This window comes from Rhincodon typus, chromosome 16 (assembly GCF_021869965.1).
Source record: "Rhincodon typus isolate 14 chromosome 16, sRhiTyp1.1, whole genome shotgun sequence".
Classification (NCBI taxonomy): domain Eukaryota; kingdom Metazoa; phylum Chordata; class Chondrichthyes; order Orectolobiformes; family Rhincodontidae; genus Rhincodon; species Rhincodon typus.
Genome location: NC_063347.1, coordinates 13,749,218 through 13,774,094, shown reverse-complemented (window position 1 = coordinate 13,774,094; position 24,877 = coordinate 13,749,218). Strand labels below are relative to the sequence as shown.

General features: G+C 40.7%; 1 protein-coding gene across 1 annotated transcript in view; it reads left to right on the top strand.

The window, feature by feature from the left end:
• Positions 1-24,877, top strand: part of slc26a6 (solute carrier family 26 member 6) — a 109,153-nt gene that overhangs the window by 77,894 nt on the left and 6,382 nt on the right. Inside the window, exons 13-20 of the mRNA XM_048606304.1 lie at positions 2,898-3,004; positions 3,774-3,843; positions 7,593-7,685; positions 10,600-10,716; positions 11,402-11,644; positions 16,780-16,834; positions 17,771-17,910; positions 21,369-21,428. Of these exons, the coding sequence (XP_048462261.1) occupies positions 2,898-3,004; positions 3,774-3,843; positions 7,593-7,685; positions 10,600-10,716; positions 11,402-11,644; positions 16,780-16,834; positions 17,771-17,910; positions 21,369-21,428 (885 nt within the window). The remainder of the gene's footprint in view (positions 1-2,897; positions 3,005-3,773; positions 3,844-7,592; positions 7,686-10,599; positions 10,717-11,401; positions 11,645-16,779; positions 16,835-17,770; positions 17,911-21,368; positions 21,429-24,877) is intronic.

The following is a 24,877-nucleotide window of genomic DNA, read 5'->3' as shown; positions in this document are numbered from 1 at the left end:
AGAAGGGAACCACAGGACAGTTAATTTAACATCTGTCATTGGGTAAATACTGGGATCTATTTTCAGGAGGTTATAGTGGAGAAATTAGCAACTATCAGTGCAATCAGGCAGTATCAACATGGTTTTTTGAAAGGAAATCATGACTGATAAATTTATTGGTGTTCTTTAAGGAAGTAACAAGCAACATGGATAATTGGAAACTTGTGGATATGTTGTTCTTAGACTTCCAAATGAACAATTAAAATGGCATCATATTAAATTTTAATATTTTCCTTGGTGGTCTAGTGGTTCAATTCTCAGTCAGGGAATGGGAGTTTATCTATTCTTGGGTGGCACACTGGTTCAGTGGCTAGCACTGTTGCCTCATAGCACCAGGGTCCTGGGTTCGATTCCACCCTTGGGTAACTCCCTGTATGGACCTTACACATTTTCTCCATGTGTGCGAGAGTTTCCTCCAGGTGCTCTGGTCTCCTCCCACACTACAAAGATATGCAGGTTAGGTGGATTGGCCAGGGGAAGTGCAGGGTTACAGGGATAGGGTAGGGGGTGGGTGTGGGTGGAATGCTCTTTGGAGGGTCAGTGTGGACTGGCTTTGCCAAATGACCTGCTTCCATACTGTAGGAATTCTGTTCTATAATACTCATGGCGTAGACAGTAACATATTAGATGGATAGAGCAGTGGTTAGCTAACAGAAAATAGACAGTAGGCATAAAAGTGTTGGCAAAATAAAAACATCTTAACATAGAAAATAGGAGTAGCAGTGGGTCATTTGGCCCTTCAAGACTACTCTGTCATTCAATGTGATCATGGCTGATTGTCTAACTCAGTACCGTGTTCACGTTTTCTCCCTTATCCTTAGATAATTTCAGCCCTGTGAACTATATCTAACTCCTTGAAAACATCTAAATGTTTTGGCCTAACCCACTTTCTGCAGCAAAGATATCATTACTGTATGACCTTAGATTCTGGACTCCCAGTAATTGGGAATGTTCTTCCTGCATCTACCCTGTCTAGTCCTGTTAGAACTTTTTACATTTCTATGTGATTTCCCTCCTATTTCTTCTGAACTCCAGTGAACACAGTCCTAACCAATTCAGTCCCTCTTCATATTTTCAGTCCTGCCATACCAGAAATCAGTCTGGTAAACCTTCACTGCACTCCCTCCATAGCCAAAACATCCTTCCTCGGGTAAGGAGACCAAAATTGTACACAATGATCTGACAGGTGGAATATCATAGGGATCAGTGTTGGGACTTCATATAATTTAAACAAATTTTTTTTGTTGTAGGGGCTAATTTTATGGTTGCTAAATTTGCTGATGACACAAACATGATAGAAAAGTATGTTGTGAAGAGGACATAAGGAGTATGCAAAGGAATGTTAATAGGTTAAGTGAGTGGGCAAAAAAGTTGGTAGATAGAGTATAATATGGGAACATTTGAACTTCTCCACTTTGGCAGGAAGAATAGAAAAGTAACATATTATTTAAGTGGACATAGAATGCAAAATTCGGAGGAATGGAGGAATTTGGAAATCCTGGTAGATGAATCACAAGAAGTTGGTATGTGGGTACAGCTTGTGATTAAGCAAATAGAAGATTGTTGTTTATCACAAGGGGAGCAGAATTTAGAGGTAGGGATAGTTTGCTCTTGTTATATGGGGCATGGGTGAGACCACATCTCAAGTTCTGTGGACAGTTTCCATATTCTTTTCAGAAAGCTTTAAATGTGCTGGAGGCATTAAGAGAAAGTTCAATCAACTGATTCCTGTGGAATGACGGAGCAATGAGGAAAGGTTGGACAGTTGTTGGGCATCCATCCATTGGAGTTTAGAAGACTGAAAGGTGATCTTATTGAAACATATAAGATCTGGAAGGACTTGACGAGGTGGTTGTTGAAAGGATGTTTCCTCTTGTGTAGGGACTCAAACTAGAGGACACAGTCTAAAAATAAGGGGCTGCCCATTTAAGACAAATATAGGGAGCATTTGTTTTTTCTCAGTGTAATGAATCTTTGGTACTCTGTTCTCCAGAGAGTGGTAAAAAGCACAGCCATTAGATAGTTTTAAAGCAGCAATAGATAGATAGATTCTTGATTAACAAGGGAATCGAAGGTTATCCGAGCAGGCAGGAATATGGATTTGAAGGCACAATTAGATCAACTCTTCAATAGAGGCCAACTAGATGTTGACCTTCTTAATTGCTTGTTGCAACTGCATGCTAACCTTTTGTGATTGATGTACAAGCCATCCAAATGTATTCTACTACAGCATTGTGCAGTCTCTATTTAAATTATTTCCTGCTTCTCTATTCTTCTGCCCAAGAGGACAAGTTCACATTTTCAATGATGAGATAGTTTATAGAAACTGTCAACTTGTCCTTTATGATTCTTCTCCTTCTTAGGCAGTCCCTCGGGAGCACAGATGACTTTTCATTGTCTGCTGTACATTAAACAACATTTGAATTTTTGACTTCCTAGCTCAAACTATAACACTTCTTCAGTCTTCCTGGTTCACGTTACATTCTGGTACTCAAGTGTAAAGATCTAGATTGACAATCCAATGCCATACTGTGCGACTGTTGTAATGTCAGACGTGTCATCTTTCAAGGCAGATGTTAAACTAAAGCTCTATCTTCCCTCTTAAGTAAATGTAAAATTGCCCATATGGCAAAATTTTGAGTTAAAGCAAGGATGTTGTTCTTGGTATCCTAACCAATATGTGTGATCTTACTGTGCAAAATTGACTTGCATTTTCTGCATTATAACAGTGACTACATTTTTTAAAAAGTACTTTATTAGCTGTACAGTGCTTTGGTACATCCAGCATCAAGAAAAATGCCATATAAATGAAAATCTTGTCTTTTCTTAATACAACCCCTACTGTATTTCTCTTGCAGATAGTTTGGGTCATCACTCTCATTTGCACTGTATTATTGGGCATGGACCTTGGACTGGCTGCCTCCATAGCATTTGCATTACTTACTGTGATCTTCCAGACACAACTGTGAGTCTCCTAGCCACAAATATGTGCTCCATTGACTTTCTGCTGCATTATATTTCTTTTTCCACCCTCGATATCAGAATATTTTTTATTAGGAAATAATAAAATGTAAGGAAGAATAAAATGGTGCTAAGTCCAATAGCAATGGCTTCTCTTTATTTCTAAACAATTCAGTGATAATTCTATGAAAAGATTGTAGTAATCATTTTCTGTATTTATGCACTCTTTTTTGTGAGTAATGTGAAGCAGTGATGATTCAGTTGTTTAACAGTCTTATGGGTGATCATGTGCACACCTCTTCTGTGGCTACGCCAATTGTTATTCCAGCCAATAGGGTGGCTAATACTTGGCAATGGGATGATGTTATGAGTTGCCCTACCTTACACAATGTGAGCTTACCAATGGCTGTGAGTCCAGAATTCAGTGCTGGAAATGTTTGGAATGCCCTAAGCCAAAGGCTTACTTCAAAATATTGCACACCACTGAAGTACCAGCAGCCTAACTGACGTACTTAAATATCTGGAGTGGGGTTTGAACCCATAACTTCTGCCTCAGTGATGAGCCATAATTTAGGATAAGCTGCGAGTGCAGGAGTTGATGATGCCAACAACATAATGAGTCCAATTGCGCCTCATACTGCAAGACCAATTGGATAGAATTAGCACTTCTATAACTATTAGCATTATTTTTAATTCTAATAGCCTTGGGGAACTTATGTGGCATTTCTGCTTCAATTTCGTTTGGATTTGAGCATTCTGCTTTCTTTTTTCAGCCCCAAATATTCAATTCTGGGACAAATTCCAAAGACCGATATCTATAGAGATGTCAGCCAGTTTGATGAGGTAATGTGAAGATCAGTATCATCAATAAAAATATTGAATATTGGTTTTGCAGGAACTGTAATGAAATAATGGGTCACAGAATTGTGGAAATGTTCATATGAGGCAATGGTAGTGAGGGATTTTATGGAAAAGCCTAAATATAATGTTGGAAGCAAATGATATTTGCTGTTAAATAATTAGGACCTTGGAAAGTTGGGTGCTGATACCAACTCAAAACACTCCTCCTTTCACATACAAAGTCAAATCAAACCTTGACATATAAATAGATAGGATGGTCCTGAAAGAAATATAACATCACAGCCAAAAAGATACTAGAATAGTATCAGGAATGAAGGATTTCAATTCTATGTAAAGACTAGAGAAACTAAGATTGTTTATCATAGAAAAGATTAAAAGGGGATCTATTGAGGTATTCAACATTTAATGAGTAGATAGGAGAACCTGATTCCTTTGGCATGACAGTTGGTAACCAGAGGGCACATACTTGAGATAATTAGCAAAAGCGTTCAAGAGAAGTGAAGAAATGCTTTTAACACAGTAAGTTGCCTTGATTTTGAATGCGCTAATGTGAAAAGCTGATGGAAGCAAAAGTATTTGTAACTTTCTAAAAGACCAAGGTGATTGCCCTTGACATCAAGGTAGCATTTGATCGAGTGTGGTATCACAGAGCCCAATCAACTGGAGTCAGTGGGACTCAGGGGAAACTCTTCACTGGTCAGTGTCATGCCAAGAACAAAGTAAAATTGTTGTGTTTGTTGGAGGTCAAACATCTCAGTTGCAGGACCCTGTTACAGAAGCTCATCCAAGTAGTGTACTAGATCCACCAATTTACAACTACTTCATCAATGATCTTTGCTTCAGCACAAGATCAGAACTTGGGATGTTCATAGATGATTGCATAATATTCAGCATCTTTGCAACTCCTCAGTTACTGAAGCAGTGCATGTCCAAAAGTAGCAATACCATTACAACATTTATGTTTAAGCCAATAATTGGCAAGGAATATTCATGCCACACAAGTGCTAGGTAATGACCACTTCAAAAAATGGAAAATTCAACCATCACCCTTTGACATTTCATGGCATGACCATCACTCAATTCCCAACTATCAACATCCTGTTTGTTACCATTGACCAGAAACTTGAACTGAACTAGACATATAAATATAGTGGCTCCAAAAACAGGTCAAGTGCTGGGAATTCTACAGTGAGTAGCTCACTCTTGACTCCCCAGAGCCTATCTACCATCTGCAGGTAACCAATCAGGAGTGTGATACAATATTGCTCTTGCCTAGATGGGTAGAGCTCCAACAATACTCAATACTATCCAAGACAAAATAGCCCACCTGATTGTACCTACCCATCACCTTCAACATTCACTCCACCAGCACCCCATAGTGATAGCAGTGTGTGCCATCTACAAGATGCATTGCAGCCACTCATTGAGGCTCCTAGGACAGCAACTTCCAAAACCACAATCTAGAGCACCTGGAAGGACAAAGGCAGCAGATCCATAGGAACACCATCAACTGGAAGTTTTCCAAGCTTCTGTCCACCCTAATTTGGACTATATCACAGTTCCTCCACTGTTGCAGGATCAATATTCTGAAACTCCCTCTCTAATAGCACTGGGTTTACTTACACCCTATGGACTGCAATGGTTCAAGAAATAAGCTTGTCACCACATTCTCAAAGGTATTTGGGAATGGGCAATTAATACTGTCCTAGCCAGTGACGTGCATATCCCAGAAATGAATACAACCGCATTTATGCTTGATGCAGAAGAATTTGCAAAGTTATGGGGTCAAAGCTGTGGAATGGGATAATTGGATAGGCACATTGGAAAAAGAGTAGGGCATTCAGCCCCATAGGTCCATACCATCATTCTACATCATGGCTGATCATTAACCTTAATGCCATTTTCCCATGGTATCCCCTTATCTATTAATGTCATTTTTACCTAGAAATCTATCAATCTCTGGCCTGAGAGTAATTATTGACTGAGCTTTGGCAGCCCTCTGGGATAGCGCATTCCAAAGATTCACTGTCCGCTGATACATATAGAAATGTTTGTTTGTGTTTATATATGATTTGCTATGTAATTGTATATAAAATATAATGGTATACAGAAGTTAAATTAAAATGTAATATAATAGGACTATATATTTTATGTAATGTAAACGTAAACTCTTTCAAAGAGTGAACACAAGCTGAATTAACTCCTTCAATGCTGTAGTCTTCAATTACTCTATTATTACTAATGCAGTTCATGACAAAAGCAATTCCACAGTCTTACCCTATGAGGTAATAGAGACAGTTATTTTCACATACTTCATTGAAGCCAGTTCTGAGGCAACATCGGCAAAAAATATATTTCACAAAGACAGTGGAAAAATGCAACCACATGGAAGTGAACATTATAACTTTTGAGATGAAAACAATTGTGCATCTAGAGAGCGAATCCGTTTGGAGTTTAGAAGAATGGAGTTTTGGGGGGACAGAATCTCAAAGAAACCTATAAAACTCTAACAGGACTAGATTGGGTAAACACAGGAAGGATGCTCCCAATAACTGGGGAGTCTAGATCTGGGGGTTATAGACTAAGGATAGGAAGTACGACATTTAGCACTGAGATGAGAAGAAATTTCTCCATCCAGAGAGTGATGAGCCTATGGACTTCTCTGCCACAGAAAACAGTTGAGGCCAGAACATTGAATGTTTTCAAGAAGAAGTTAGAGACAGTTCTTAGGACTAAAAGGATCAAAGGGTATGGAGAGAAAGTGAGAACAGGGAACTGAATTGGATGATCAGCCATGATTACACTGAATGGGCAGACTGCTCAATAACAGCTAGCGGCAAGTTGAGGAGGGCCTCTTAGCTCAGACCCAAGGGAGCAGGAATGTACTTCTGGACCCCACAAGAGAAATCTAGATTTATTTTGCCAGAACTCTCTCCCTACCAACTTCTCTTACCTTCCTCCATATCCTCACAATTTCCCTCTCTTCCTCCATAACCTACCTAACAGTTATAAAGTCATAGAGTCATACAGCACAAAAACAGACCCTTCTGTCCAATTCATCCATGCTGACGGGGTTTCCTAAACAGAACTAGAACCATTTGCCTGCATTTGGTCCATATCCATTTAAACCTTTCCTACCCATGTACTTGTCCAAATGCCTTTGAAATGTTATAATTGTACTCACCTTTACCATTTCCTCTGGCAGTTTGTTCCATACACGCACCACTCTCTGTGTGAAAAAGTATGCTTCAAGTCCCTTTTAAATATTTCTGCTCTCACCTTAAAGCTATGCCCTCTAAGTTCGAACTCCCCTCCCTTTCAAAAAAGATCTTGGCTATTCACCTTATCTATGCCCCTCATGATTAAATTGGTGAAATTTTATGCAACAAACTCTGGAATTAAACGCTAAGCTAATGGTGATCATGTGACCACTGTTGATTGTTGCAAAATAAACATCTGGCTCACTCATGTTCTTTAGGGAAGGATATCTGCCATCCTTACCCAGTCTGGCTTGACTCCAGACCCACAGCAATGTGGTTGATTCTTTACTACCTTCTGAAATAACCTGGCAAGCCACTCAGTTCCAGGGCAATTGTCAACAGGGAATAAATGCTGGTCTTGCAAGGGATGCCTACAATCAATAAACAAATTTAAAATGATGAATTTATGTCATTATAATTCAGCTTCGAACTGCACCAAGTGTTTGTAATCCAATTTTGGTTTCTTTTAAGGCAAAAGAAATTCCAGGAATCAAAATTTTCCAGTCATCCTCGACCATGTTCTTTGCCAATGCTGAGTTGTATGAAGAAGCTCTGAAGCAGATGGTAAGCAAATTGATTTAAAGATCTACAGTCATTAATATTTTGGTCATGGAAAGCAAGAAAGCTCTGACTTTGATTTAAAAAAAAGAACAATCTCTGCTTCTGCTTGGCTGCAACTCCAGACAAAAAGCTTTTTTCTGAACACTCAGCTAAAACAGAAATGGATTAAACTTCTCCTGCCCAGCCTTTGATGTGATATGCATTCACTGAGCGTTCAGATGATGGTGACAAGAATTCTTTGTTATTTGTATTCTGTGGAACTAAGTTAATTTTAATTGCAGGGTAATAAAACAGAAATGATACATGTTATAAATGATGAAAAGAATAGATAATGCAGGCTTAATCTGGGAATATGGCGGCATTGTGGTTATATTATTTAGACTAGTAATGTGCAGGTTTGGACCAACAATCCAGAGGTATATGACAGGATTTTCAGTGTGGTCAGGAACCTGACATTCAGATGAATTCCAGATGCTGCCTCACTGCTTTTAAGTGTAAGTTGCAGAATGGGCCAGGCAGTGAGCTCTGTGCCCACTTACAGACACTTAACACTTCCAAGAGGTGAGTGTTGCCTTCTGGCACCAATGACAATGACAGATGGCAACCATATTGCAGGCTGTTTCCACCTTGCCAATGAAAGCAGGCAACCCCTGAGAAGCTGGGATGAGGCAGACAGTATATGACAAGGTAACAACCATTGCTCAAGATAGAGAGGGTTGGCCTCTGCAACTGCAAAAAGAATTATTTAGGTCCTATGGAGAACCCAACAGCTGTGTACCATCAAATGCGAGACTGTTCAAGATTGCCAGAAAAATGTTTGAAAATTACATTCGAGAATGGTCAGCTCCCTGTTTTCCTAACCCCACTGGCACTAATACCATTCAAGGAAACTGTACACATTTGCCTTGCAACACTATATGGCACTATACATGGCAATCTAGAGCAGACACCATTGTGTGAATTAGTATGTAATCTATTTAAAAATTCAGCAACTTGAACAGCTGTGTTCAGATTTAACAATACCATACTTGCCCATAGTGTTGCCATGGAATCCCTGCTAGGCCTAGCTCTCATAAACATTTTGTTGGGTACCATGAGAATTGTGTCTTTGATGCAATGGCATCTGACCTCCTATCACTTGAAAGTCCCTATGTCGTGTACATCCTTGAATTCATCTTTGAAATGGAGCAGCACACTGAACTCCCTTTGCTTGATATCCTAGTTGAGAAATTAGCCAGAGGGTTCCCTACTGTCTACCACAAGCCTGTCTTTGTTTGTACATGTACGCGTTGCGATTTCTACAGCTCCAGTCGCCATAGATTGTGTATAACATCAACAAGTCAGGAGTGAGACTGAATACTCCCCACTTGCCTGGATGAGTCCAGCTCCTACAACACTCAAGAAGCTGGACACCATCCAGGACAAAGCAGGCCGCTTGACTGGCACCACATCTACAAGCATCCACTCCCTCCACCACTGACGCTCAGTAGAAGCAGTGTGTACTATCTACAAGATGCACTGCATAAATTCACCAAAGATCTTGAGACAGCACTTTCTAAACCCACAACCACTTCCATCTAGCAGGACAGGGGCAGCAGATGCATGGGAATACTAGTTTCCCTCCAAGCCACTCACCGTCCTGACTAGGAAATATATCACTGTTCCTTCACTCTCCCGGGTCAAAATCCTGGAATTCCCTCCCGACTGGAATTGTGGGACAACCTGCAGCACATGGACTGCAGTGGTTCAAGAAGGCAGCTCACCATCACCTTCTCAAGGGCAAATAGGAACAGGCAAGAAATGCTGACCAGCCAGTGACGCCCACTTCTCATGAGTGAATTAAAAAAACTTGTAGACAGGGCTCAAGTCTTTTGCTCACCATTCAAGCTTGACACTGAAATAGGGACAGCGAAGATAACCTGGGGATTAATAGCAACGCTGATCAAATCATTTCTCATTGTATGCCACACAAACCCATGAATGGGCCTAGGGCCATCACTATTTGGTCAGGCTCGAAGGGTAAGATATCTCAAAAGTTTCATCAACAGGTAAAGCTAGCTTTTTGACACTGCTACTGTGCAGTAGGAACACGAATGGTGGTGCTTGCCATGATGCTGGCCATCCAACCAAAAAGACATTCTGCCTATTGCACAAATGAGAAAGGCGGTGTATGAATTTCAGTGCCAGTGTGATGTTAGGAAATGATGGCTGTATGAACTAAAGGCTGATAGGCCATATGAAACGTGTGTCCCTTCAACTGTTTGTCACAAGCAAGTACTGACTATGCCCAATCAGCCTGTGTTTGCAAAGCTTAAGAACACTGACTCCAACAGCAGATGTGATTCTGTGATTGGACAACATTTGCTAAATAATCCTGAATGTGCTAGGAATAATTCTGACAACCAACTGAAGATCATCATTTGGGTTCACAGTGTGGTACATGTGTGCTTACATATATTAATACACCAGTCCCTGTTCCTTGCAGACAGAAAGAAAATGTATACATATTACACCTGTTTCCATTGAACAAAACAGGTGACCACAACCCCCCCATTCTCTAGTGTAATTCTCAAAGTAATCTCTTGACCAATCAATGGCAACCTGCCTAGTTTAAATTTAAACAAAGCTTGTTAATCAACTGTCAGTCATCATCACTCGTGCATTTTCCATGGCAATACCTTCACCAATGATACCACTTCCAACCAGTCAGCATTTTCTTCTCATACAGTATAAAACAGCTGTTTTCCCTTTATATTGACAATTCTTGTGAATTCTCCTGATGACTGCAAATCAAAAAGCTTTGTCAAAATCTGTCATTTTTCAGAAAATCTCAAATTCTGTACCACCAAATGACAATTTGTTAACACCTTGTGTCAACAATGTAGTCTTAATAATCCATTTTTCCTGTAATTTGCAGACTGGAATTAATGTCTCCAAATTAGTTACAAAAAAGAGGAAAAAAATCGCAGCGCTCAAGAAGAAATTGAAAAAGCAGGAAAAGAAGGACAAGAAAAAAGCCAAGAAACAGCAAAAGGTACATTACAGCAAAGACAAACAAATAGTTATCTGACTTTCTCCAAGTTGCTTTTCATTTTATCTTCTGTTTAAATAGCATTAGATTATCTTGTTCACAGGGCTTCATCTTTGAACACTTGTGATAAACATACTATCATGTTTTTCAAAGCCAGGCAATTGTTTGTGACTTCCTCTACCAATACAAGACATTACATGCACTAGTCTTTGAATAAAAATCTACCCATTATAGATTTCTTCAAACACTGTCCTCAACTCAACTTGGATAATGCTCCAAGCTCATGTGGCTTGGACCAAAGGAGACTATGCACCTCATAACCACGGCTATCAAACTTTGAATGCAGTGCTAATTACAAAAGGAATGTTCTTAGTGAATATTTTCATTATGGTAAGGGACATTATAACATGAACTATTGATATTAATAATATAAAATAAGTTTTGATGATTTAGCCAGGCAATATATTTTCATTAAGTTCTGAAAGATTAAAGGGACATAGGTTAATCACAGAGTAAACAAGTCTGTGGTTTACCAGTACATGGACACTGGAAATGGATGGGAAAAGCAGATATTCCTTTACTCCTTTCTCTCATATTATGTTAGTATGACTGTGTACTATTGAATATACTATTATATATTTCACATTATAACAATATTTTTAAATACAAAATATAAATCTCTCTCTAGCTACAAAAACTCTCTGAATCAGGAACAGATGGTCCAGCCACCATCACCGAGAATATTGATAACAACAACTCTATCAGCTTAGAAATGGATTCAGACCTTGACTTGCCATCTAGAGTCAGCAAAAAGCCGGAGGAGTTCAGTCTGGAGTCTCTTGGTCTTCAAAAGCCAAATTTTCATTCCCTCATACTTGACTTTAGTCCTGTCAACTTTGTGGATACCGTCTGCATCAAGATTTTGAGAAACGTAAGACTGGCCTCAACTTCATTCTATTTTGACTCTTATTGTGATCTTTGTACTCAACAAAATAAGGGGTGTCTAAACGAGAAATGTTAATTTTCGCTTTTGATGCCAGATCTCTTCACGAAGCAATCATATGAAGCGCAGCAAGGTGAATATGTACTGAATGATTAACACAGAGAAGCTAACTCTACAGGATAACGCCCTTTATCTCAGCTCAATACTGTGTTTCCATAATAGCATACCCTGCATATGATTCTGATATTTAATTTTCTGTTCAATTCATCTTTAGCAGTGTCAAACTTGAGGCCAGTTCTGGAACTATGAAACAGAGCCCAGTAGGAATTAGATTCAGATGGCACAAGCAGAGTTCACTTATGGTCCTTATAGCAATTCAGAGTTAAACCACAGACCCTAAGGTGAAAGGCCACAATTCTAATCCACAATGCTGTCCATAGAATCATCAGAATTTAAACCACGTTGAACGTCTTCCCCAGCAAAGCTGTGACACTCTGACAAGCTGCACTATAGAGTAGAAACTGCCTGGCACACTGCCCATCTTGATCACTAGTCAAGCAAAGAGTACTGAGAGGATACTTTTCCAGAGACAGATTGGTAAATCCTAGAGGGGGAAAGATTAGACATTTGTGCTGTTGGTCCTGATTCAAGCCACAGTGTTCACCTATACTGCACATAATTATTCATGGAGCTTTGTCAGATCTCTTGATAGATCATCTCGTGGTTTCTGGATGTACCACATGAATGATCCATGAGAGCGCTAACCATTCACTTTCAGCATTTCTTCTCCAATATCTAAGAACAATAATCAGTGAACAATGTGAACCATCAAAGCACCAGCAGGTTTTTTCGTATTGTTACAACTCTGGCTTTTTAAAACAGATTAAAATAGAATAAATAAATTACTGTACTTTTAAGAGAAATTAAAGTTGGAGTAAGTCAGAGTATAGAAGCTGTTCTCATTTATTTTAATTATTTCTTAGATTTTGAGAAAGACCAACTTTGCAAAATAAATTGTTTCTCAGGTAAAATTGCACAACTCCTTGGGACAACGAAGTGCTGAGGTGGCACAATGTGGGTTCATGTCATGTTTGCTTGGACAGTGAGGTACCAATCTCCCCAGGCCTGGTATGGGAAACAACCTGAGGCTCCAAAGACAATAAAACCAGGAAAGTGTCTGAAAATAACTTCAAGAAAGACCTGCCAGAAAAAGTCTCACCAAAATATTTTTGAAGAATGTGCTTGACTTCTGGATGGAATTTCTAAGAGGGACAAGTCATTGAGCATTTTCTTCCCTCCAGAAAATATTTAGGAACAAGTGTTTCCAAATTGTAAAGCAAAAATGCTGATAAAGTCAAGCTTCCCCATTTGAAAGGATTATTTTTACCTTTCAAACTTTTGCTCTGTAGAAATAATCAAAGCAATTTCAAAGGTTGAAAGGTAAAGTCATCACATCCTGCTCTCTCATTACAGAGAGATTACCGGTGGTGAGTTTAACCTGATGCCTCAGGCGAGGGCAAGGCAGAGAAGGCAGGAATTTCATGGGAACCTCAAACCACACTGTTGGTGTCAGTCCGCACTGCAAAACAGCCACTCACCAAACTGAGCTAACTGACCCCTTAGTTTCAGAAAATAGTGCAATACAAAAGAAAGTCATTGTGCCCATCAAATCTGCACTAGATTTTTCAAAGACCAATTGAGATGGTCCCATATTGAGTTCCTCTCTCTTGGCCCTGCAAACATTTTCTTTTTAATTTTTTGAAGAATATATTTAATCCCTTTAGAAAGATTCTGTTGAATGCATTTCTGGCACCTTATCACACACTGTATTCAGATCCTAGCCATTCATTGTGTAAAACAATTTTTACACAAGGTGTAGGAGGAAGGAAGTCCTTGCTTCCTTTGCCAGTCATCTTAAATCTATGCCCACTAGTTGGCGATCCTTCAGCTTTCAAAACAGTTTCTCTTTATTTCCCCCATTTAAAATCTTCATGATTTTAAACACCTCTATCAAATTTCTCTTAGTCATCTCTGCTCCAGGTTCATCGGTCTAATTCCTCATCCCTGGAACTATTCCAGTAAATCTCTTCAGTAATCTTTTTAAAACCTACATACTTTTCCTAAATTGTGAGTGCAGAATTGGATAATAATCCTGTTGGAGCCAAAATAAAACAAATACAAAAAGCTGGACGTACTCAGGAATGTAGTTCTAACTATTTGGTTTGATTGTGGAATTTGCGTGCAGGGTGATTGACCTGCTGAGCTCAAGAGGCTTTACTTTGCTGTTTGTCGATGTGATTGAGACTTATACAGGAGCAGTGTGGGTCATATGGATCAGCAGGAATGGTTCTGAATTGCCTGGAATCTCAGTTCAAGGCAAATTTAATAAAGGTGATCAACTGGGCCAGAAGGTTGAGCTACACCTTTGCCAGTACATTTAATCTGGTGTTACTCACTTGTTGGTGGCCTGGTAAATCTGGGTCCACAGAATCCTCTACTTGTATTTCCACACACACCAATCAATGTATATAGCATTCACTCAGTTCCCCTCCACCCCCAGCCCCACTGACATCATTAAAATCATCAGCTCGAGATACAGTTTGAACCCACGTCCTGGCACTCCATAACCGTTGTATACTAAATCCCTAGTCCTTTGGTGCACCTGTTTGCCTGTCCTGCTACAATCACACATATTAAATACGGTTGAAATCTTTCACAGAAGTGAAATGTTTGGTGTCTATCGAAAAAATGTCAAAGTGTTTTAGGTGCAATAGGTAAAAGAAACCCCTCTGCAAATATCCTAGCAAATGTTTATGAGGTGATTCAGCACTGTGTACTTATGACACAATTCTAATTCTATTTTAAAGCTTGATGGTTCGATTTCGTTGCTGTTCTTGATGATTATGTCATGATACAATAAGACAACTTTTATTTAACACGCCCATACAAACCATGTTGACAACTTGCATTCTTTTAATTTCTGTACTTCCCTGGTTTAGTGTTTTTGTTTTAATAAGGCAAAACTACTTCTATTCTGTTCTTTTTGGTTAGTGGTCACTTAGGTTGTCTTAACAATCCTCTCTACAGAAGGCTTCACTGTATGTATGTGGATGCAGAAGGATGTAATTCCCTGCTCCAGAAGACAGTGCAGACTTCGTCATTGAGTATGTTAAAACAGATTGATAGATTTCTACATATTAAAAATACCAAGGGATGCAGGGGTATGGGTATTTGAAGTAGGTCAGTGTGACCTCATTTAACAGTGGAGCAAGTGCAAAGGGCTGATGGCGTAACCTTGCTCATGTTTTTTTATTTGTCATTTTTTATGTCATTTTCTGAAGAAGGGTCTAGGCCCGAAACATCAGCCTTCCTGCTCCTCTAATGCTGCTTGGCCTGCTGTGTTCATCCAGCTCTACACCTTGTTATCTCAGATTCTCCAGCATCTGCAGTTCCTACTATCTCATGTTTTTTTATGTTACTTTATGCCTGCCCAACATTTCCCACATTTGGGTCATTTTGAGCACTATGCCACATTTTCAATCACGCCCACTAAGCCTTCTTTTTCAGGGTCTTAGCTTCAGCCCTCAGCTCCCCTGCTCTGTTCACACAATCTCTCTGTCATAATCACTGTTAATGTACATAGGTCAGGTCCCATAAAGCTGTTGATTTGTTAGATGTGGGGGAAACTTTGTGAAGCAACCGGTAATGTGTAGAATACTGCCTCAGGAAGGATGTTGTGAAACTAAAAAGGGTTTAGAAAATATTTACAAGAATGTTGCCGGGACTGGAGGGTTTGAGTTTTAAGAAGAGGCTGGATAGGCTGGGAACTTTTTCACTTGAGCATCGGAGGCTGAGGGGTGATCTTATTGAGGTTTATAAAATCATGATGGGCATGGATAGAGTGAATAGCCAAGGTCTTTGTTGTAGGGTAGGAGAGTCCAAAACTAGAGTGCATAGGTTTAAGGTGAGAGGGGAAAGATATAAAAGGGACCTAAGGGGCAACTTTTGCACACAGAGGATGGTCCATCTATGGAACGAGCTGCCAGAGGAAGTGGTAAAGATGGGTACAATTACAAAGACACTTGGACAGATCCATGAATAGGGAAAGTTTAGAGAAATATGGGTCAAGTGCAGGCAAATGGGACTAGTTCAGTTTAGGGTACTTGGTTGGCATGGATGAGTTGGACCAAAGAGTTTGTTTCCGTGCTGTATGATTCAATGACTCTATGTGAAAGTTTAGAAACATCTCTGGAGCAATAAAGGTAGTGTTTTAGCTCATGGCCTTAAATCAGAACTGATTAAAAGTTAAAATGTAATAGCTTTTAAGTAGGTACGGTGAGGAAGGATGGAAAAAGTTAAAAAAGGAAGATCTGTGATAGGATGGAAGATGGAAGACATTAAATGATGAAAGATTTGGTGAGACAGGGCCAAAGGGAGTATAATGGGACAAAAAATAAACAAGTAATGAGTCCAGAGGAGGTGTGACTGGCAAAGTAATTTCCAATTGCTGATCAAAAGCAAAAACATGAAAAATGAGATTGGGACTGAAATATGCAAAGTAGAAGATACAAAATGGTGCGACTGGCAGAGGTTATGTTCTGAAGATGTTAAACTCAGTGTTGAGTTTGGAAGGTGAATTCACAGGTGAGATGGTGTTCCTCAAATAGTGCTGAGCTTCATTGGAAAACTACAGAAGGCTAAGGACAGAGATGAGTCAATGTGAGGAGAAATGTGGAGAATTAAATGGCATCCAATTGGAAGCTCGAGGTTATGCTTATGGACCGTACAGAGATATTCTGCAAAGTGGTCACCTAGTCTGCACTTGGTCTTCCTGATGTGGCAAAGACAGCATTGTGAACAGCAAATGCAATGTACAAAATTGAATGAAGTGCAGGTAAATTGCTCTTTACCTGGAAGGAATGTTTTGGACCTTGGATGTCAAAGAGAGGGATAGTTGAGGGGAAAGTGTGCAGTTCTTATGCTTGCATCAGGCTGAATTACTGCTTGTTTTTAGATTAGCACAACTTCCTGACTTTCAACTTTTATACTTCTGTATAAAAACCTCCATGCTTTATTGAGCATTCCATTAACTGGCTTTGCAATTCAATGCTTTTATATTCCAGATCTTCCGGGATTATAAAGAAATTGAGATTGACGTGTACCTATCAGGTTGTCACTGTAAGTAAGATACACCATTTTAAATGGGATGTATTTGTTCATCTAACATGATACTGTTGCCCTGTTGCTCTGTGACCTGGAACTTTAAGGATATAATATGACAGATTTTGCCTTCCATTCAATCCACACCTTTTGTTTATAACACCGGCTTGGCTAGTAAATATGAATCTGAATGTGGAAACAAGACATGGGATAATTTTAACCTAATCTGCCAATGGTAAACTGACTAAGTCAGATTGAAAACCATTATACAACATTTCCAATACACTCCACTGATATCAATGAGATGGAAATCGAGCTGTGAATAAAACAAGCACTGCATCCAATTCTATCTGATTCCTGATGGAACAATTACCTACAAGGAGTCCAAAAGTCTCTTGGGTTCAATTGGTGTCAGTTTTATGGATCTCAGCCCTGTCAGCACTCAAAGGGGGCCTCAATGATTCTGGTTTGCAACTCCGGATGCATTGTACTGTGGTTGACTCTAACTACCGTCTGCAAGCCATTCAGTTGAAGTAGAGTCATAGAATCCATACAGTGTGGAAGCAGGCCATTCAGCCCTTCGAGTCCACACTGACCCTCCGAAGAGCATCCAAACCAGACCCACCTTATTCCTATAATCCTACATTTCCCATGGCTAATTCACTAAGCCTGCACGCCCGTGGACATTATGGGCAATTTAGCATGGCTAATCCACCTTTCCCACCTTTGGAGGAAACCAGAGCACTCAGAGGAAACCCGCACAGACAATTGGAGAATGTCTGTACTCCACACAGACAGTTACCTGAAGGTAGAATCAAACTCAGGTCCTTGGCACTGTGCCATCCAGTTCTAAGGAAACTAGGAATGGCCAACACATGCTAGCCTTGCCAGCATCACCCACACCCCATGAATAATTCTAGACCACTTGAATTAATTGAATTTCACTTCTTTTAGGGGCTATCATTGAGCAATTTGAACAAGGAGAATTCTTTGGGAAAAACATCAGCAAATCCCAGATTTTTACCACGGTGCACGATGCTGTTCTATACTGTATGATGAAAAATAACCCATCGACTGATCAGGCACTTCACATGGTCTGTCACTTTCATTTTTTAAATATTTTACTGTTATATTACTCTACATTTTTATTCATAGGGGCCCGTTTACCAGGACATTACTAGGTTTATGCTGGACACTCTTGAGTGCAATGAACAAATTGCAGGCAAGGCATGTGATTAGTGAGAATAATTCTTTTCTCATACCTCCCTGTGGCCTCACAATTAGAGTACTGGACAGGTTTCCAATATGTAATATGGTGAAGTGTCACTCTTAAAGAAAGCTCTGGTTTAGGAATACACAAGGTCATAAAACTACGTGCTGCCAGAGATGGAGTCAAGTTGTACAGAAAAATGTTCATGAACAGCTGGAACTATTGAAATGTCATCCCAATAGGATAGAGATTATGTGTTGGGGGAATAGCAAACAGGAATAGATGATGCAGAATGTAAGTTTAGAGAGGAGCAATTGAACCCTCCAGTGCAGAGTGCAGTTAACATCAGTACAAACGCTGAAATGTAAATGTTGGGAATTGTGGCATTACTCACTTGACTGTTATCTACATAATTATTCATATGTCCTCCTTCTTATTCCTGGCCTCTATGAAGCAATGGATTGGGCAGAGAATTCATGCAGAACACATCATGGTTTCATCAATGAGAGAAGGCTATAAAAATTGTTAACAGAGGGAAAGTTCTTACTGATGCAATTCACACTGATGCAATTTAACTTCCAACCCATACTACTGCAATGGCTAGATGTTTTCCCAAAAACAGTGGAGCAATTTTTCATTTTCACTACATTATGATAAGCTGGTGAAGTTGCCCAATTATTGATCAGTGCATTAAGTATAGGATTTGGGAGGTCATATTGCAACTGTGCAGGGCATTGGTTAGACCATTTTGGAATACTGTGTGCAATTGTAGTCTCCCTCCTACAGGAAGGATGTTGTGAAACTTTAAAGGGTTCAGAAAAGATTTACCAGGATGTTGCCAGAGTTGGAGGGTTTGAGCTATACAGAGAGGCTGAAAAGGCTGGGGCTATTTTCCCTGGAGTGTCAGAGGCTGAGGGGTGATGTTATGGAAGGTTATAAAATCATGAGGAGCATGGATAAGGTAAATAGACAAGGTCCCCCCCAGGGTGGGGGAATCCAAAACGAGAGGGTTAAGGTGACAGGGGAAAAATTTAAAAGGGGCATAAGGGGCAACAGTTTCACACACATGGTGGTGTGTGTATGGAATGAGCTGCCAGATAAAGTGGCGGAGGCTGGTACAATTACAACATTTAAAACATATATAAAACATAAAACAACATATATGAATAGGAAGAGTTTAGAGGGATATGGGCTAAATGCTGGCAAATGGGACTAGATTAATTTAGGATATCTGGTCGGCATGGATGAGTTGGACCAAAGGGTCTGTTTCCATGCTGAACAGCTCCGTGACTATGAATCTACATTGGATCGGTCCGATTTTCAGTCCATTGGCAGGAAGGGACCAAAACTCCAGCACTTGCACGCTCAGCAAATTACTGTCCATGCCGTGAAGTTTAAAATGTGTCCCATCAATGTTGCATTTCAGCCATAATAATACAATACCAATCCAAAATGGTTTCACTCAATCTCCAACAGAATGTGTTAAGGAACCATCAGTAACTTTGACATTTAGTTACCTGAGCAGATTGTAGAGTGAGCTCCTGTTCAGCTGTCATACCTTCAAGGGAGAAGGGCTAAGCCAAATCCAGACAGGGTCTATAAAGAAGAAGCAATTTAAGGAAATTTAACCAATGATCACTTTGTGAGATGGTTCAGCTCAGTTAGTAGCTGATGGTCATGTATTCAAGTTTAACTTCAGTGCATAATCATCCTTGACATTTCAGCACACTAGTGAGGCAGTGTTGCATTGTGTGGGATATTGTCCTTAAAAGAAGAATTAAAGGGTGCCCCTTCCTTTTTGCTCCAGTTGTTCAAATGAGTGTGAAGAAACAATCCACAGAAACACAGTACAGAAGTAGGCCATTCAGGACTTGAGCAAAAAAGAACAAATAGCTCTTCAGGGGTCAGGCCAACATTTCCTCCCTCAACCAACACCAAGAATAAATTAAACAGCTACTTCTGCTTTTCATCAGCATTGAAATAGATCCATATCCACAGAATCCCCACAGTGTGGAAACAGGCCATTCAGCCTATCCAGTCCACACCGACTCTCCAAACAGCATCTCCCCCATTCTATCCCTGTAACCTTGCATATCCCTTGGTTTATCCACCTAGACAGCACATCCCTGGACACTATGGGCAATTTAGCATGGCCAATCAACCTAATTGGCATTTCTTTGGACTGTGGGAGGAAGCCAGAGTACCCAGAGGAAACCCACATAGACACGGGGAGAATGTGCAAACTCTACACAGACAGTTGCTTGAGGCTGGAATTGAAACCAGGTTCATGGTGCTGTAAAGCAGCAGTGCTCAGCACTGAGCCGCTGTACCACCCATGGTTGCTTGGTTTGCCTGAATTACAGCCCACCGCATGACTCACCTCTATTAATACTGGAAATGGAATAAAATGGGGGCTCAGGATTCATATTTTGTAATACTTTAGCTTTCCACCAAAACTCATAGCCTCAAAATAAGGGGGTGCAGATTTAGGACGAAGCTGAGGAGGAACTTCTTCTCCCAAAAGATTATGAATCTGTGGAATTCCCTGCCCACTGAAGCAGTTGAGGCTACCTCGTTGAATGATTTTAAGGCAAAGATAGATAGATTTTTGAACAGTGAAAGAATTAAGGTTTATGGTGAACGGGCTGGTAAATGGAGCTGAATCCACAGAAAGATCAGCCATGATCTTATTGAATGGCAAGGCAGGTTTGAGGGACCAGATGGTTTACTCCTGCTCCAATTTCTTATGTTTTTATGCCGTCACCCATCCGTTTTTGGGCTGTGGGGGAGGGCGGGGAGCTGTTGAAATCCTGCAAATACTCAGCACGCAAAGCAGAAAGTACTAAAAAGGCAACACTTGTAATTGAGGAGAAATGTGTGGACCAACTTTCACTTCAGGTGAAATGCAGTGAACGCACTGCCTTATGTTTCTGTGTCAGTTACTTGTCATTGTAAGGTGGAGGAAGCAATGGTTGAGGAGTGCCCTGTCAACCTAGTGCCAAAAATACAAGACAAAACTGACAGTCATGTAGCCTGAACATAATTATTGTACTTCAGAAGCAGCTCATTGCAAAACACTATGGGATGACCTGGGTGAATGATAATCTTTACATTCTTTCTCTTTCTCTTTTCCCATTTCTTTCACCGTCATGTACTTCCTGAAGGTCATACAACAGTGATCTGGCAGATACCTGGGAGCAAGTTTCCTGTCTTCTCTCTTTGGCCACAGGACAGATTGAAGACAAGAGCATGTTCTGAAAATGTGCTGGATTTACTTGTAAAAGGGTAAACTGTTCCCAATGTTCACGGTTTTGTTGTAACATTTTGACCTCTTCTCCATAGAATGGAACAGTTGCACTGCCTCCTTCACAGGATGACGAACAAGAATCCACCCTTGCCTGTGTAAGAAACTTATTTTTTAAATTTAATGTTTAAATGTTGCTTAAAGTTAATGAATCTGAATTACCTCTGGAGAGCACAGGAAAAATCATTCTGCTTCACTAGATTCTTGGCTAGCATTGCAAAACTTGCCATGTGGACCATAAACACAAAAAAACTTGTTTCAACACAATAGCCTAGATTTTATAGTTCAGTGCTACCAGCGTATGCTATGAGTGAGGGTCAGAAAGTGTCAAGCTCCCTGCTCACAATAGGTAGAAAATGATGCAGACTCCAGGATGAGGAACCTCCTGATCCCTGGGCCAATCAGTCCCAAAAAAGGGCAAACATACAGGAAAAGAAATCATAGTGAATGCAAAATCCTGTTTGTCAACAGGGAGAAAAGTGGACCCCAGTAACACAAGAGAAACCTACAAATTGGGGTTTCTCTGTAATGCTGGGGAGTTTTTAACTCTACGGCCCACATATGCTGTCTCTGCCAGCATCGAGGTTAAACTCAACCTCCTCTTGGAAAATAAGTCAGGGCGAGTGACAGTCTTCATGGGAGGGCACTTTGGGACCAGTGACCATAATTCCATTGGTTTCAAAATAGTTATAGAAAAGGATAGGCCTCGTCCACAAGTTAAAGTTCTAAACTGGGCAAGGCCAATTTTAATAGTATTAGACAAGAACTTTCAAAAGTTGATTGGAGGAGGCTGTTTGCAAGTAAAGGCACGGCTGGCAAATGGGAGGCTTTCAAAAGCGAGGTAACAAGAATTCAGGGACAGAATGTTCCATTGGTGTGAAGTGCAAGGCTGGCAGGCGTAGGGAATGCTGGATGATTTTGGATATCAAGGCTCCAGTCAAGAGAAAGAAGGAAACATATGTCAGGTAAAGACAGCTGGGATCAAGTGAATCCCTTGAGCAGTATAGGGGGTGTAGGAGTACACTTAAGAAGGAAATCAGGAGAGCAAAAAGGGGACATAGGATAGCTTTGGCAGAGAAGGTTAAGGAGAATCCAAAGAGATCCGATGGGGATACCTCTGTATGGAACCATAGGAGATAGGTGAGATCCTAAATAAATATTTCAATATTTACTGTGGAGAAAGACAGGGGAAGCTAGGGAACATGGGAAAATAAATAGTAATGTCTTGAAAAGTGTCCACATTATAGAAGAAGAACTGCTGGAGGTCTTTAAGACACACAAAGATGGATAAATCCGCAGGGCCTGATCAAGCGTATCCCATTGGAATGCTAGGGAAAAAATTGTGGGGCTCCTAACACAGATAGTTGTATCATCAACAGCCATGGGGAAGGTGCCAATAGACTTGGAGGGTGGCTAATACTGTGCCATCATTTAAGAAAGGCCACAAGGAAAAGCCAGGGAACTACAGACTGGTGAGCCTGACGTCAGTGGTTGGTAAGTAGTTGTAAGGATTTCTGAGACACAAGATCTATATGCATTTGGAAAGGCAAGGGCTGATTAGGGTTAGTCAGCATGGGTCTGTGCATGGGAAATCGTGTCTCACAAACTTGACTGAATTTTTTGAAGATTGATGAAGGCACAGTGGTAGATATTGTCTACACAGATTTTAGCAAGGCCTTCAACAAGGTTTCTCATGGTAGACCGGTTAGTAAGGTTAGATCACATGGGATACAGGGAGAACAAGCCAAGTTGATACAAAATTGGCTTGAAGATAGGAGACAGATGGTCATGGTAGAGGGTTGTTGTCCAGACTGAAGACCTGTGATCAGTGGTGTGCTGCAAAAATTATTGGTGTCCACTATTGTCTTTCATTTAAATGAACAATTTGGGTGACAATATAGGAGGCAATATTAGTAAATTTTCAGATGACACCAGAATTGGTGGGAGGGCCCTGGGGAGTATTGTTGAGACAGAGAGACCTAGGGGTGCAGGTACATAGTGGCTTGAAAGTGGCATCAAAGGTAGATAGGGTGGTGCTTGCTTTTATCGGGCGTTGCACTGAGTATAAGATTTGGAATTTCATGTTACAGCTGTACAAGACATTGGTTAGGCCACTTTTGGAGTACTGCACACTATTCTGGTTGCCTGCTATAGAAAGGATGCTATTAAACTGGATGGGGTGCAAAAATGATTTACAAGAATGTGACCAAGACTGGAGGGTTTGAGTTATAAGGAGAGGCTGGATAGGCTGCAATGTTTTTCCCTGCCGCTGAGGAGGCTGAGGGGTGATCCTGGAGAGGTTTAGGAAATCATGAGGGATATAGATAACGTGAATAGCCATGGTCTTTTCCTTGGAATAGTGGAGTCCAAAAATAGAGGGCATAGGTTTAAGGTGAGAGGGGAAAGATTTAAAAGGGACCTGAGGGGCAACCTTTTCACACAGAGGATGGTGCATGCATGGAATAAGCCATCAGAGGAATTGGTAAAGTTGGGTATAATTACGACATTTAAAAGACATTTGGATAGGTACATGGATAGGAAAGGTTTAGAGGGATATGGGCCAAAGCAGGCAAACGGGACTAGTTCAGTTTAGGAACCTTGGTTGGCATGGATGTGTTGGGCCAAAGGGTCTGTTTCCATGCTGTATGACTCTACCCCCCACCCAAAGTCAGGGTTGGCCTGCTTCAGGACATGGGAGCCTGAAGATCAGGCCATAGCAGCTAGCTTGAATTGGGGCAGGAGAGAAACTGGGGTCTAGGATCTGCTCCAAGGAATGGAGACTTCCAAGCCCTCGAGGTGATGCTGGTGGTATCCAATTCCAGCAGAGACAGTCCAGTTCCTGGGCGGATCAAATTCGAGGAGGATGGTAGGGGAGGTGCATCAGAAAATAGAGACCCGAAGGGTCAAAGACCAGGGTGAATGGGTGGGATCAGGGATGATATCAGAAAGCTTGGCATTGAGGGGATGTGTGTAAATCTTTGATGGGGAGATTGGTGGCCTTGTGGGGATGGGGGGTCTGTGGGAGAAGATTGCAGATGGGCCAGATTTGAAAGTTTAAGGGTAGTCATGTCAAAATGGGGTGACAGGCAGGTAAACTGGGTGCAGTGGATGAATGCAATAGCCTTTAATAAGGAGTGAGATTTTCTGAGGCCCAGCAGGCATTAAATTTGAAATGGCAAAACAATAAGTAGCAGCTGGCCTGATTATAATGTTTAAATTGTCAACCCACTTTCTGGGAGTTGCTGCGTCACCCACCCTGTTCCTCCTCGGTTAAAAGGGGCAATTGGAGGCAGGTCAAGGGTCAAGATTCAAATTTGTAACATGTTCACCTTCATCATCACTTTAACATCACCTGTCCTCCTCCCCAATAAATTGTCCCTCAGATATTCAGTTTGCAAATTAGTAGGACTGCAAATGCAACATCTTTCAACATGGTGCTGAAACAGAAGTTTCTGGAAAACCTCAGCAGGTCTGACAACATCTGTGAAGAAAAAATCAGAGTTAATGTTTCGGGTCCAGTGACCCTTCCTCAGGACTGAACAGAACT